The 13,120-nt window shown below is 41.7% G+C and overlaps 1 protein-coding gene across 1 annotated transcript; it reads right to left on the bottom strand.

The window, feature by feature from the left end:
- Positions 1 to 26: 26 nt before the first annotated feature.
- agtr1b (angiotensin II receptor, type 1b) lies at positions 27 to 5,890 on the bottom strand. The gene is made up of 2 exons (XM_028432438.1): positions 5,539 to 5,890; positions 27 to 2,028 (listed from the first exon to the last, which is right to left on the bottom strand). Exon 2 carries the CDS (start codon positions 1,919 to 1,921, stop codon positions 830 to 832), a length of 1,092 nt encoding a protein of 363 aa, XP_028288239.1. The 5' UTR covers positions 1,922 to 2,028; positions 5,539 to 5,890; the 3' UTR covers positions 27 to 829.
- Between the last annotated feature and the right edge of the window lie 7,230 nt (positions 5,891 to 13,120).

Below are 13,120 nucleotides of genomic sequence, written 5' to 3'. Positions count from 1 at the left end.
GTTAAAACAAAACTCAGCTTTATGACTCATTATTTCATTGTTTTATTTAGATTTTTATATATTGACAAATGTACACTTAAAGAGTAGAAAAAAAATCTATCAACATGTTAAATATCACAGAGACACCAAAGACATTTACAATGATCACCCAACCTGGAGTGTGTGTGTGTGTGTGTGTGTGTGTGTGTGTGTGTGTGTGTGTGTGTACCATAAGTTCATTCTTATATTGTCAACACATACATTTTCACAGGGAGCACATTATTAGACATATAGGATACAGACACTGGTTATCATAGCGCGATATGCTACAGATGTAAATGTACATGATGTTTTGCTACACACTGTTATTTAGTCCATGTACACAGCTGCTGGCAGAGCATACATAGATGGCATCTTTGCTGAGCACTTGACCACTTGTTCCAACTGGTGGAGGGCCACCTGAACACACAGAACTATACATTACTGCACTGTATCACTAAGGCTGACAAAACCCCACAGAGCATGCATAGCTTACATAAATAATGGGAAAAACGATTGGTAATTATGCATTTCCACTCCATTAATACAGCTAACTCTTGGATTTTTTTTCTGCGTCGACACTGATGTTTATTTCACAGGCTTAGATGGAAAGATTTGCCAGCATGCTATGTGATGTGTCGAATGTAGATGTTGTCTCTTAGTCTTGGTCACGGGTATGTGAATATAACTTTTTCACCATGACCATTCAGCATGGTTCAGTGCTTGGTAATACAGTTGGGGTTAGAAAAGCAGCCCTTTAGCTGCAAACCACAAGAGCGAGGAGAGTGAAATTGTACCCTGTTCTTTTTTTTCACTTAACATCAGAGGAGGCATTACTTTTGACTGTAAGGCTCAGTGCCTCAGAGACACGGAAAGAGAGAGCGCTCATCTTGGAGCTGATGCTCGGGTGAGGCTCAGTGGCTCCACCTGGCAAGCAGCGCAACAGCCGCAGTAAGTTTTTGCGAAAGTTGTGCCCTACAAAGCCGTACACAATGGGGTTGACGCAGCTGTTAAAGTAGGCGATGCAGATGGTGAAGGGCATGGCGGTGTCAATGATATCCAGGAGGGTGCAGTTCTCCACTCCTGTGAGCTGGGTGAGTACTTGCATGAAGTGGAACACCTGATGGGGCACCCAGCACAGGAAGAAAGCCAGGACCGCAGCTGCAAGCATGCGCAGTACCTCGTCATCACGGGAACGAGAGCTTTTCTGTATGTGTTTGGCCCCCAGCAGCGCCCTTCCAATGAGACAATAACAGGTGATGATGATAATAAAGGGCACAAGGAAGCCCAACAGACTTTTCATGAGGCTGATTGCCAGAAGGAGGTCCTTCAACCTCATAACATTTTCAGTTTTTGGGTGAAGGATGCCACACACTGTAGTGTTAAAGTTGCTGAAGTTGTGGACATCCCTGGTCAGTGCTGTGGGCACACTGAGCACGAAGGCAAAAAGCCAGATCAACACACAGGTGATGCGCGCATAAACCACAGTGCGGAAGCGGCGTGATCGCACTGGGTGTACAATGGCGAGGTAACGGTCAATGCTGAGTGCTGTGAGGAAGAAGATGCTGGTGTAGAGGTTAAAAATCACCAACCCACCACTGGCCTTACACAGGAATCCTCCAAAGGGCCAGTGATACCCTGTGGCGGTGAAGGTCGCCCACATTGGCAAAGTGATGAGGAAGGTGAGGTCGGACACGGCAAGATTGAGGACAAAAATATTGGCCACCGTCTTGAGCTTCATGTAGCAGTAGATAACAGCCACCACCATACTGTTTCCGACAATGCCGATGACAAAGTTACAGCCATAGACGATGGGTACCAGGGTGAAGATGATTTCATGGCGTCCAGACATGCCACATGTCAGCGCTATCCTTTCTGTCGCTGCTGCCGTTAAATTCTCCATTTTCCCTTTTTTGGTGCCAGATCAGAGGACTTTTAAACAGGGGGCCCTGTCGGCAGGGTGCGTCTGTGGTGACTGATACAGGCCTTGGGCGAGGGCCTCAGCGAGTCCTATAAAAGAAACACAACAAAAATGTCACAGCCAGTCTCGGAAAGGAGCCATCATTACCGCTGGCATGGCCCATAAATGCTAATCCACACAAGCACCCATGAAAGTGCTCACCCTACACCAGCTCATTACAGACCTGCACATTAAAGCCATCCTAACGCTTTATGTTATTTCTGTAAAATAAGAAGCCATGCAAAACAGATGTTTCATGTTATTCAATATTCCAAAAATGCCCTTTGAAACATCATTATTCAGAGAGTCTTCATTCTGCCTCTTCCTTTAAATCGTCTCTTGGCTAATGAACGGCAACAGTAAAACTGCATGCGTTTATCAAATTCTCCGTCCATCTGGATGGACTGTCAGCACCCGGAAGGAGAACATTTATGCCTTGTGTTATGACCTGTGTTAATGAAGTCTGCGTGGCAAAGTGTGGAGCTTGGATAACAACACCATTAAACACTAAAGGTACTGAGGGAGAGGGAAAGAGAGGCTCCAGTCACTGTAAAAGACATGTCACGTTTCAAACCCTCGGTGTGCAGAGATACATTGTACCCAGCATGAGAACTTCTAATCAGCGCGCACCTAAACAAACAGGACAGCAGGGATTCGGCTCTGTGGAAACTTTGCTCTGTGAGAAAATCAAACCTGCGTGCTGCGGAAAATTTGCCTTGGGGCTAGTTTTTGTTCATTTGTATGAGCAGAATGTGAGATGGGAATTAGAAAAAAACACCCCTATGTTTAATATAATAGCTTAGTAAGTATCTTTGGTGGAGCTGATATATTAATATAATCATAAGCCTCAAGACAGCAATAGAGATCATTTCTGTTACTAATCACATGAAAATAACAACATATTTGTTGTTATATGACACCTAGGGAGCTGAAATTGGAGCTCAAAAGGAGACAAGAAACTATTAATTTAGCTGTTTAGACTATAACATTTAGACTATTTAGTATAACATGTATGACTGAGGAAATGTAAATCTTCTGATTATCAGGTTGACAAAATTAAGCATGTGTTTTGCCACAAGATGGCATTCTAGCTTTAAAGTTTAAACCTCCCAGCGAACTCAGATTGTAACTTACGCTAGTCTACATATATATTATTGTAGAAATACTGATATATCCATTTGTTGTTGCAGCTACTTCTGTCAAAAGACACTTTTCCTATCTGCATTCCTGCTGCCCTCTGGTTGGTATTAGGCCGTCTGAGCCCCAGCAGTAGAACTATTTTATCTTGGAGTCAAAGATCTCCCCATTTTCCACCAGGTTTTAGTAGATGAATGCTTTGAAAGGAAAAAAAAACCTCTACACACTAAAGCAACAACAGTATCGGTTGCAGATGTGGGGATTGTTGAGTGTGGAAGATGTCTGTGTATGCCAAGGGCAACAGTATAATGAAATATCTCTGTGACTTTCTTGCACAGACTCCAGTGTAATAGGTAGACTAGGGCACCAACGCACATGTCATCACTAGGATTTACTGTACATAGGTTTTCTTTCTTTAATGATTATAACAGTGGGTGGCTGTAAATCCAATCTATGCAAAAGAAACAAACACAACACATACCACTGGGACAATATAAGGATTAAAAATCTCTGGCCACAAATGGGAGAAAATTGCATATTGCATGTATATTTTTTATACTGTTGCTGGAAGAGCAGTGTTTTTCCATGAGGGAGATGCTGATGGTGGTATAACAAAGCAGACAGTTTTTGCTGTGTATATGTAGGCTATGTAAGTCCTACAAAACAGGTGAGGGTGCGCAGACAGAAGGTGACTCGGAAGCAGGTTATTTAGCGAGACTGTGTCCAGTAAGATGGCACATTACTGATTGGCAGCCACAAACCCTGGGTGACCACAGACAGGAAGGTAAATAGCTACTTCACAAGGTCTGTGAGCAAGCTGCATCCTCTAAGACAAGACAAAGGGACTGCAAGGCCCCACACTGTTTGTAAACACAAAACTGCTTACAATGAATGATAAAATCAGGGTTAGGAGGAAGTTTGGGGACATTTTTTTGCTCTACGGTTCATTGGCTGACTCCTAAATGACACTATAGCAGCAACATTCCGAATCTAATCCTTTTTTGGGGGCATTTCAATGTAGCCTCTTAATGGGATCATGGGAATTTTTTTTTTAAAAAACCCAACCCTATAAAAGCTAAAATCACAGCTTGGGCTTGCTGAGTTTGGACTGAGTCACAGTTCCCATCAACTGAGCTATCTGAGGCTGCCCTTGGCTTGAGCACCCAGCTTCTCTGACATGAGCACCACCATCTGGCTGCCCTTAGAGCCACTAAAATGTCAGGTTGATGGAGTTAATGATTTATATCAGCCCATTATGAAGTGAGGTTGATCTCACTGGAAACTAAGTCTGCAACAAAGGGTGCATCCAACTACATCCTAAATACAGGATGTTACAGGACCTTAGATTTATTGTCCATCACCAAGGCAATGGTACTCCTTGTAGATTAAAAATATGGGAGTCAAACAGTGTAATAGCATGATGCACCTCAACCGTAGCCTCCTACAGCTCACTTCCTCTTCTGTCTCAACTTTCAGACTATCACCCCAGCTCAAATATTACAAAGTGGTGCCAGGCCTTCTTCTCATCTTAATGTGCAGGAGTAACATATACATAACCGGAACCACATTTTTAGCTTGTGTGCATGCATGTGTGTGTGTGTGTGAGAGAGAGTGACAGTACCGCTAATGGAAATATTGGCTTCAGAAGTCATGTCTGCATTTTTGTGTTTACAAAAGCTGTGCTTTCATGTGACTTGTACAATTAAACAGCACAAACCTCTGCCTGTGAAAGTGTTCTGCCTCCCCCATCCTTCACTTCCTGTATTTATATATCCCACAGCTACATTTAATTACAATGACACAACATAATAGAAATCATTTTGGCTTCTGCTTATTTTCAATCAGTGCCATTGTTTGTTAGGAGATTATTTTTCCAATACATTTGAGGGAACAGTAAGCACCTGTGAAAGTGAAACCTACGGGCACCTTTAATTTTTTTTTCCTCTCTGTCAAACTTATTTCACTTGGAAATTAAATTTCATCACCTGCTTTCTTTTTTCATGCCTGCTTGAATTCTTTGTAAGCGAGGATTGAGGAGTGTTAGAGCTGCTGTTTATCAGGAAATGGATCTAATTTTGTGTGAGGGTCTAAAACCCGGGTTTGTATAGTTTTGCAGTGCTGGGAGTCTTCCCCATCACTATACCGCAGAGCTATAGCTTTAAAGTAACACACACACAGAACTTCATGTGGACAACTTTTAGAGCAACAACAGGTGGCACTAATCAAACTGTGCGTGTTGTTTTGTTCCTTGCTGTCAGTCCCTACACTTGCGTATCAGCAGTTTTAAACAAAGGGCTCATGAGATAAGAGCTGCACAAAAAGTAGTGAAAAAAGAGCTTATCTGATAAAAAAAAGAGGCTATTCAAGGCAACTTTGCGAAACTAAGAAAAGTTGAGTCAGAATGAGGTAATGTGAGCTCTTACCTGTGGTGCTGAACCAGGAGGCTGTTGATGCTTTCAGGACACGGGGGACACACAGAGATAGAGAGACCACCACATGCAGCGTGCCAGGGACTGCCTCTGATTTAACTTAACCGGTGGAGCGAGACGAGCAGCAATACTGTCTGACACACAACCGCCCCCCTGCCAACCACCCACTACTCTCTCTCTCTCTCTCTCTCTCTCTCTCTCTCTCTCACACACACACACACACACATCAATGATGAATGAATTATGTTGGAGCCAACCAGCTACGTATTGTCCAAGCCCATGTCTCGCTGGTTTTTAAAGACATTCACACACACAAACAGGAGGTTACACAATAGCTTCTCCTCCTCTTCCTTCTCCTCTCTTCACCCATTCACTCCCCACTCACCATTTCCACACTCTCCTAATGTCTGCTTTAAATCACTCTCTCACTTTTTTTATATGAAATGTAGTCCTGCTTTTGACAGCTGCAGCTGATTAAACTGCCAAATGTAAGCCTGTTTTTCCTTCAAGGATTTAGCAGTTTTACAGTGTAATTAACCAGACACACACTCTCACACACTTTAACATGTTGACCCCCTTTCTCCTTTACTTGTATCATCCCATGACAGTCCCCTGTCCTCTGTCCTCGGCTCAGCATGAAAGGAATGACCAGGCTCTGATTGTGATTAGACCTGTCAACACACTTTATTAATAGCTGAGACAAGCTCGGCCTTATAACATGAATCGGGGTGTAATGGGGGCTCAGAAAAAGGGGGAGGATGGAGACAGAGGCAGAGAGTTGGGCTTTTTTTACACTCCTGCTGGGGGTCCTTGGAACATTCTCACATTTACAGTGTATGATTCAACTGTCACTCATTTGTCAAGGCCCTTTTTTTAAGCTGGCAGTATTGTTGGAAATGTGTGAATGTTTAGTAAAACTGCAGGGGTTGATTGATAAGTTCATGGCCTTGAGAGTGGAGATTAACTCAAGATTATCTTAATAGTCAAAATCTCTTTTTGGTATTTCTGTTTCAGGTGTACTGCTGAACTCAGATGTTGCAGAAAGAGCCTGGAAGGTGACGCACATCCTGGAAGTTTGTTCACCGTCACTTTATTGATTGCATTGAATACATTCAGCACAACAAATCATGGAAGAATCTGCCATCTTTGATATTTCTTTAGCATTTCTAATCATGGATGAGACTTCAGTGCACAACTTTAAACCAAAGATGGGAAAAAAAAACTAACACTCATATCAGGGAGGTGTGCAGACGAGGTGATGTCCAGACACAGCTACAGGAAAAAATCTGGAAGATATGGTGTGTGAAACCGACAATGCTGCAGCCTACAAGTCCACATTAATGAAAGCTGTCATCCAAGAATGTGGATTTAAACTCGTCCAGCAGCCGTCCTAATCGCCTGATTTGCCATACTCAGACCACAGCTTCTTCTCTGAAGGAGATGTGTGGAAATGTAGCATGGGACAACAACATGCTAACAAATAAATGTATCAGGTAGGTACTGATTATACAAAACTATTAATCACTCCTTGTATTATAACGAATAATCCCATGTGTGATATTTGTGCAAAACAGAAAACATAATTTAACGTAAAAGAAAGGTATCTGAAGCCTGCCCACTTTACGGTTGTGTAATCCAGTTGTATTAAGAAGGAATTTCTATTTTTAGGGACTGCACAGCAGACACAGCTTGGTGCTAAAGTTATTTGTCTCCTACTATTCTTTCCATTCTCAAGGTCCTGACAGGTGTTTGAAGTGCTTCACGTCCTCACCTCTCTGCTGCAGTCTGTCACAGATGTCATGGAGATGGATGATGATGGATGAGGCGGCTCGGCTGTCATAAAGTAAAACCACTCGGTTTTAGTCACAGCGGCGTTGGCGATGAAGAAAGCCATCACCTGGGGTAAAGACAAACAAGGAAAGAAAGGAAAAACAAACAGTTTGGGCTAAGTGGATGTCCTGTTTGGTGGATTTTGCTCATTCAGGTGTGACCCAGTTATTTGAGAATGATCACATTAACTGAGCTTTCTATGGGAAGCAGTCTGTAAGAGGTGACCTGGGGTCAGAAGGCAACAGGTTCAAAACTTTTTGAAAAATACGCAGCATGCAACAATGAGCTCTTCAGTCTTTATATACCTGTCATTTATCAGGAACAGCAGCTTGGGGAGGAGAAGAACTCACTGTACACAGCAACAGAGCCATTTACACCTCCAGGGGATTATGATCAGGCTCCATTATGTCTTCAATTACTGTGAATGATAAGAATCATCCATTAGGTGAATGTTATTCTGTCACAGCAATGAGCATCTGTATGGTATCAGTTCATCCTCACAGTCTCGCTGCCTGCAATCTATATCTGACTCATGAGACCTCTCAGGAAGCAAGGAAAGAGTTATGTATCGAGCAACGAATCTCTAACTGTATTTTCCACAAAACAAATAATTCCCAGTGGGGACAGGATGTTGTTGCAACACTCCGCACTACAACATTGATTTACACTCCTAGAGTACAAGCAGAAACAGATGTTAATGATTTAAAAATGGAGATCTGTGGGGAGACGATTGGTTAGAAAATGTCTATTCCAAGATCATTTCTAAATTCATGTTGTGCAACCTTTAAGAGCCCAACGCAGCCGTGGTAAAATCCAAGAAAATATCTTCATTCATTATTTACGGTTCAATATATTCTTTCAGGGTGAGTAAGGCCAGAAAAAAAAAAAAGAACAGGGCCTCATCTCAAATTCTCACACCCTGGAGGTGTGATAGTGGGTGATGTTCTTGCTAATCAAATCACACTAACCAGATTAGCTGTGTTAGCACTTAAGCTGTAATAGAATGAATTGATGACTGGGGTAATTACTGGTAGCATCGAGCACTGCAGGGAAGGCTGGACTTTTTACACCACAACAACACAGGCGGTGAAATGCCAAACCAGCACACAGCCACCTGCTCAAGAAAGACAATACTCTGCGAGGCCTGACTGAGCGTGAGCCGTAAATAGCTGACCAGGGCCAAGTCTTATTCCTGCACACATATATTAAATATGCAGATAAACCATGTGGTGTGTACCGTGTGTTTCTTTTCACACCATCCGTTATGCCATAAGTTTTGATAACTGCAGCATCTGAACAAGGTGTTCAATTTTTTTAAGTTTAACTGATATGTTTTTCCCCAAAAATGTTTGCCCATGTGCTTTAGATCTAGTTATGCAACTGGTTTCTTCGTCATTCATCATTCGGAGTGAACCGTACTCATAGACCTGTTTACACATTTTGACCAGTCACAGTGAGAAAAGCACAGATGTTACTAATCATTTTTCTCTGCTCCAGTAATCACTGCAATGTATGCAGCAGGCAGTTAATGTTATTGGATACACCTTGAGAGGTCAAAATGTATGCAGTGTGAAGATTTGACCTTTTAAGGCATTTCTGGTGGATCCACTGGGATTTATCTGAAAGAAAAACACATGCTTTGCTCCGAGACTCAATGTAAAAGACACAAACTATAGAGAAAAGATAAGCTGACAAAACAATCCTGCACATTTTTGACAAGCACATTTGACTAAGTGTACTGGCCATGACACTTTGTGCAGATGTTTCTTTATCGATGTGATTGGAATGCAGATCAGCATTTTGAAATCTGAGGGTGAATCGGAGGTAGTGGAGTTCAACCTTGTCATGAGTGAAGGGAAAAGAGACGGTTAGGTTATGACAAAAGTGTGAACACTGGGAGCTGAAATAATTTTTTCCACAGTATGACTGAGACCATTCTCCAAAATTAGGCAAGAATTTGTTAAATCCAGGACAGGTGGATCAGTTCAGGCATCTACCAGGCAAGCCCAGTTGGACAGAGGCCCTTTGGAAGAATTGTATATTCCAGCTGGACTGGGAGCAGCTGAGGAACCCAGAAGAAGAGTTTTAAAGATGTTCCTGGAAGGATGGATGGCAGCAACATGCACGAGATACATTGATAAAAATGCCATGTAGCGTGCTACATTTCTTATTGTGATGCTATATATGATGCTAAAGATGGTGCTATGCTGTTTGAACACATTAATAAAAGATTATGATACAGTTTTTATTATTTATTTTTTTTCTTTCTTCTTATTACTTATTACTTTCTTCATTGGTCATATCCTCAAACAATAAAACTCCTACCTGTCAACGTAACATTTTTTTTCTGTCTGCGTCGCTGCGTCGCTGCGTCCTGCGTACGTAACGTCACGACGTACCAGGAGTGCCGCCGACGCGCTACACTTAGCCGATCATTCGCACGCCGCTAAAAGAGTTTTATCCTGCCTGTTTGGCGGACTGTTCAAACTATGATCCCGCTTCCGCTAATAACACGACAACAGTGTGAGGTAGAGATACTAAAATTGCCCTGAAAGTATCATAAACGCACGCAGCTAATTGTGTTTCTTGCTAACCTTCTTGCTAACCTAGCTAGCTCACCTGCGTGTTTTTAGGTCGTTTGGGACGTCCATGTTTGGAGCTCCTTTGGTGGATTTTGAACCTGGATTTCAATTCTGAGGAGGATTTACTGCACCTGCAGTCAAAATTGGACACCAGGATGAGTTTTACAAACATCTGTGGATCACCTGGTTTCACCCTTTATTAAGGTAGGAGCTGCTTCTGACTCGCTTGTAATTTAAGTGATTTCTGTGGGCTGTATATTCTTGTTATTGCTGCCATTTGATTACAGTTTATGTTAGTTTTTCTTCAACATTAGGATTAATCGTATCATATTTCCTTTAATATTGCTGAAATAAGTGTCTTTGTACTGCCTGAATGTTGGCTGTGGTAGGGAGTTGTGGCCCCTACTATCAGTGTTTCATAATACCTGCCTTATTTTGTCATTTTTGCTGCTCAGCTCTGAGTATTTCTTGTCTTCTAGATCTTAACTGTATGTTGGTAATCGTTGCTGCAAAAGATGCTCTAATGCAAATTATGATGCACTACAAACTGTGCTTAATGTATGAAATAATATTATGTATTAAGCCTGCCAGGTCAGTATGCTTTTTGCTTGATTTAACTGGCAAAAGTAATATTTTTGTATGATCATCAACAAAGGCTAAAGGGCATGCAGATTAATGTCCCAGTTATGTTTCTTAGTTGTATTTACTTAATGTGTTTATATCTATTTTGCCATAAATAGCATTTTGAAAATTAATTGATGAGGCACCAGCATCATTTTAGCAATTATCTTGTTGTTCTAATACAATGACAGCAAACATTTCTAATTCTAATACCGTGTGATGAAGACACAGTTATGTGCATAGTCTTGTATCTGAACAGTTTCTGGTGCCGCATAATATTTCTGTAGAGGAAACTTTCCACTCCATCACTTTCTGCACTTTTGCACCTCCTATAAGTCTTTCTTCTACCACACCATTCACATGTAGGCTAATGTTCCCTGTGTGGAGGAAACATTGTTATCAGTGCTTCATATGCTATTTTACTGCTAAATACTGGCAGGGATGAAGTCAGCTCTAAACTCATCATAAATCTCATATCTGTTGGCTACAGAACACATTTCTACCACCCTAATGTCCTGGAATCATGATATATTATGTTATCATAATGCTATTCATCTATCTGTGTGGATACATTCTTTAAGTAGTACATGTAAGTGCACCTACTAGACAGCACTCACATTAAATGCAGAGTATATGTCAAGGAACACACACTGATGTTGAGACAGATTGGAAATTTATCAACTTAATTGGAACAATTACCTTAAATGGTATGTTTAAAATGTAGATGATTATATAGAACAGCCTTTAAAGACTGTTTATAACAGGGAGCGCTGTGGTTTAGTTGTCAGTGCTAAATACTGTAGCTGATTTACATCTGGTCTGGGATGCTATAAAATCTTAAGAGTTTTTATGATGTTGGAGATAACTATCTGACCAGAACACATCATGACATGTATTTTGTCTACTGGACACTCAGTACTGCCAAGTTTTGTCAAAAATCTGTATCTGTAGGTTTGGCCCACTGACATATGTGCTGCATATCTCACTCTCAGACAGCTCAAAAGGGAAGTGTCCAGTGAGACCGTAACAAGCCTTTTATTTTCACAGTGTGCTGCGTAGGTGTCAAGGACAGCTTGAGGACCATCCCTCTGGTGCAGCCAAGGCTCAGAAAATATTTACTGCCTCTTTCACACTGAGTGGAGATGCCTTGTTAGTGTTGTTGCCCACATGAGCCGACTCAAAATGTGGTTGTGTGGGAGGACAAGCAAGACGTGGACAAAGAGTAATAGAACACAGAGTGTGTTTTGTCACATCGACCGTGTTTATTAGTTAGTTGGTACTGTGGGTAACCTGTAAGTACACTGGTTTTAGATTGACCTTTACACTTAAGTCTCAGTTCCCGCTTAACATCATGGAAATCTCTGACCCAGAGGTCAACCCTGGATATGTATAATTATGTGGCCGCAACACTCCTCTCAATCGGAGCAAAACAACAGATATGTCAAAGACGAATCTTTTACACAAACAGGAAGTGTCAGGGAGATTGGAAGGAAAGTGGTGGGAAGGCCTCAAACGGGCCTCTTGGAGGCTACATTGTTTAGGTCTGAGCTTCCCAAGGTTGCCTTTTTACATCCACATGCAGGGAGGGATGGAAACATTGGGAGGGAGCGGGGTGCTGAGGGAGGCTTGCAACTTCTTCTTTAGTGTAACCTCTCCCATGAATATTTTAAGCTCTTTATTTGATCTGTGGAGGATAAAAATGCATTCATGCTTCCTTCCAGTCCTCTGAGCTTTATCTGTTGGATGATATTCGAATTCAATAAAACAGAGAGCTGTCATGCAGATGTATTTCGCTTCCTTAAGGTACTCTTAAGTCGGGCAAAGGAGCGTCATAGACTAAGATAATGGAGGAAGAGCTAGGTTGCCTTCGAGCTAGGAAGTGTAGGTTTGTTTCTGTATTAAAGTGATTTGTCTTCATATTTAGACATCTCAGGCACAGATAAACAAATAAATCTGCCTTTTTGTTCTTTAGTTCTATGATATATCGTTTACTTTCCCTGTACTTCAGCAGTGCGTTGTCTGTATGGATGTATTAAGTCAAATGTTTACTTTTTGCTATTGCTGTTACTACCACTTTGAAGTGAATAGAAGTTCTTTGTGTGTGTCCATAGGAGGCTGCGTGCGTATGCTCTCACTGCTATTGTAAAGTTCAGTGTGTGTGTGTGTGTGTGTTGACGCACATGTAGTTTCATGCACACATTGGTGTACTAAGAGTCTGGAACCTCTTCTTATCCCCTGCCAGGCTTTCCTTGTGTAAACAGTATGTGAACAGCTTTGCGTTGTTTTTCTCACCCATGACCCCAGTTGCTTGTTTAAAAAAATACAGAGCCCTAACCAGACAGGACAATATTAAGAAGAGTTATATGTAACATAAAAAACACACAAAAATATAACACGTTTGTAACAAATAATCATTTGGGCAAAGCTGAATAGCTTTTTAAAATGTTTTGTACTGTATCTCAGCATGTACCCACTTCCCTTTCAAACTCCCCCTGATGCTGCAGTGATTTCCGGGTCTGCTGGGAAGTTTGTTGGTCTCAGCT

The sequence above is a fragment of the Parambassis ranga genome, chromosome 20 (assembly GCF_900634625.1).
Source record: "Parambassis ranga chromosome 20, fParRan2.1, whole genome shotgun sequence".
In the NCBI taxonomy this organism is placed as follows: domain Eukaryota; kingdom Metazoa; phylum Chordata; class Actinopteri; family Ambassidae; genus Parambassis; species Parambassis ranga.
This window is presented reverse-complemented; position numbering and strand designations above follow the sequence as displayed.

Coding starts and splice junctions, on each gene's coding strand:
- agtr1b (XM_028432438.1), bottom strand. CDS start 1,921: ATGGAGAATTTAACGGCAGCAGCGACAGAAAGGATAGCGCTGACATGT.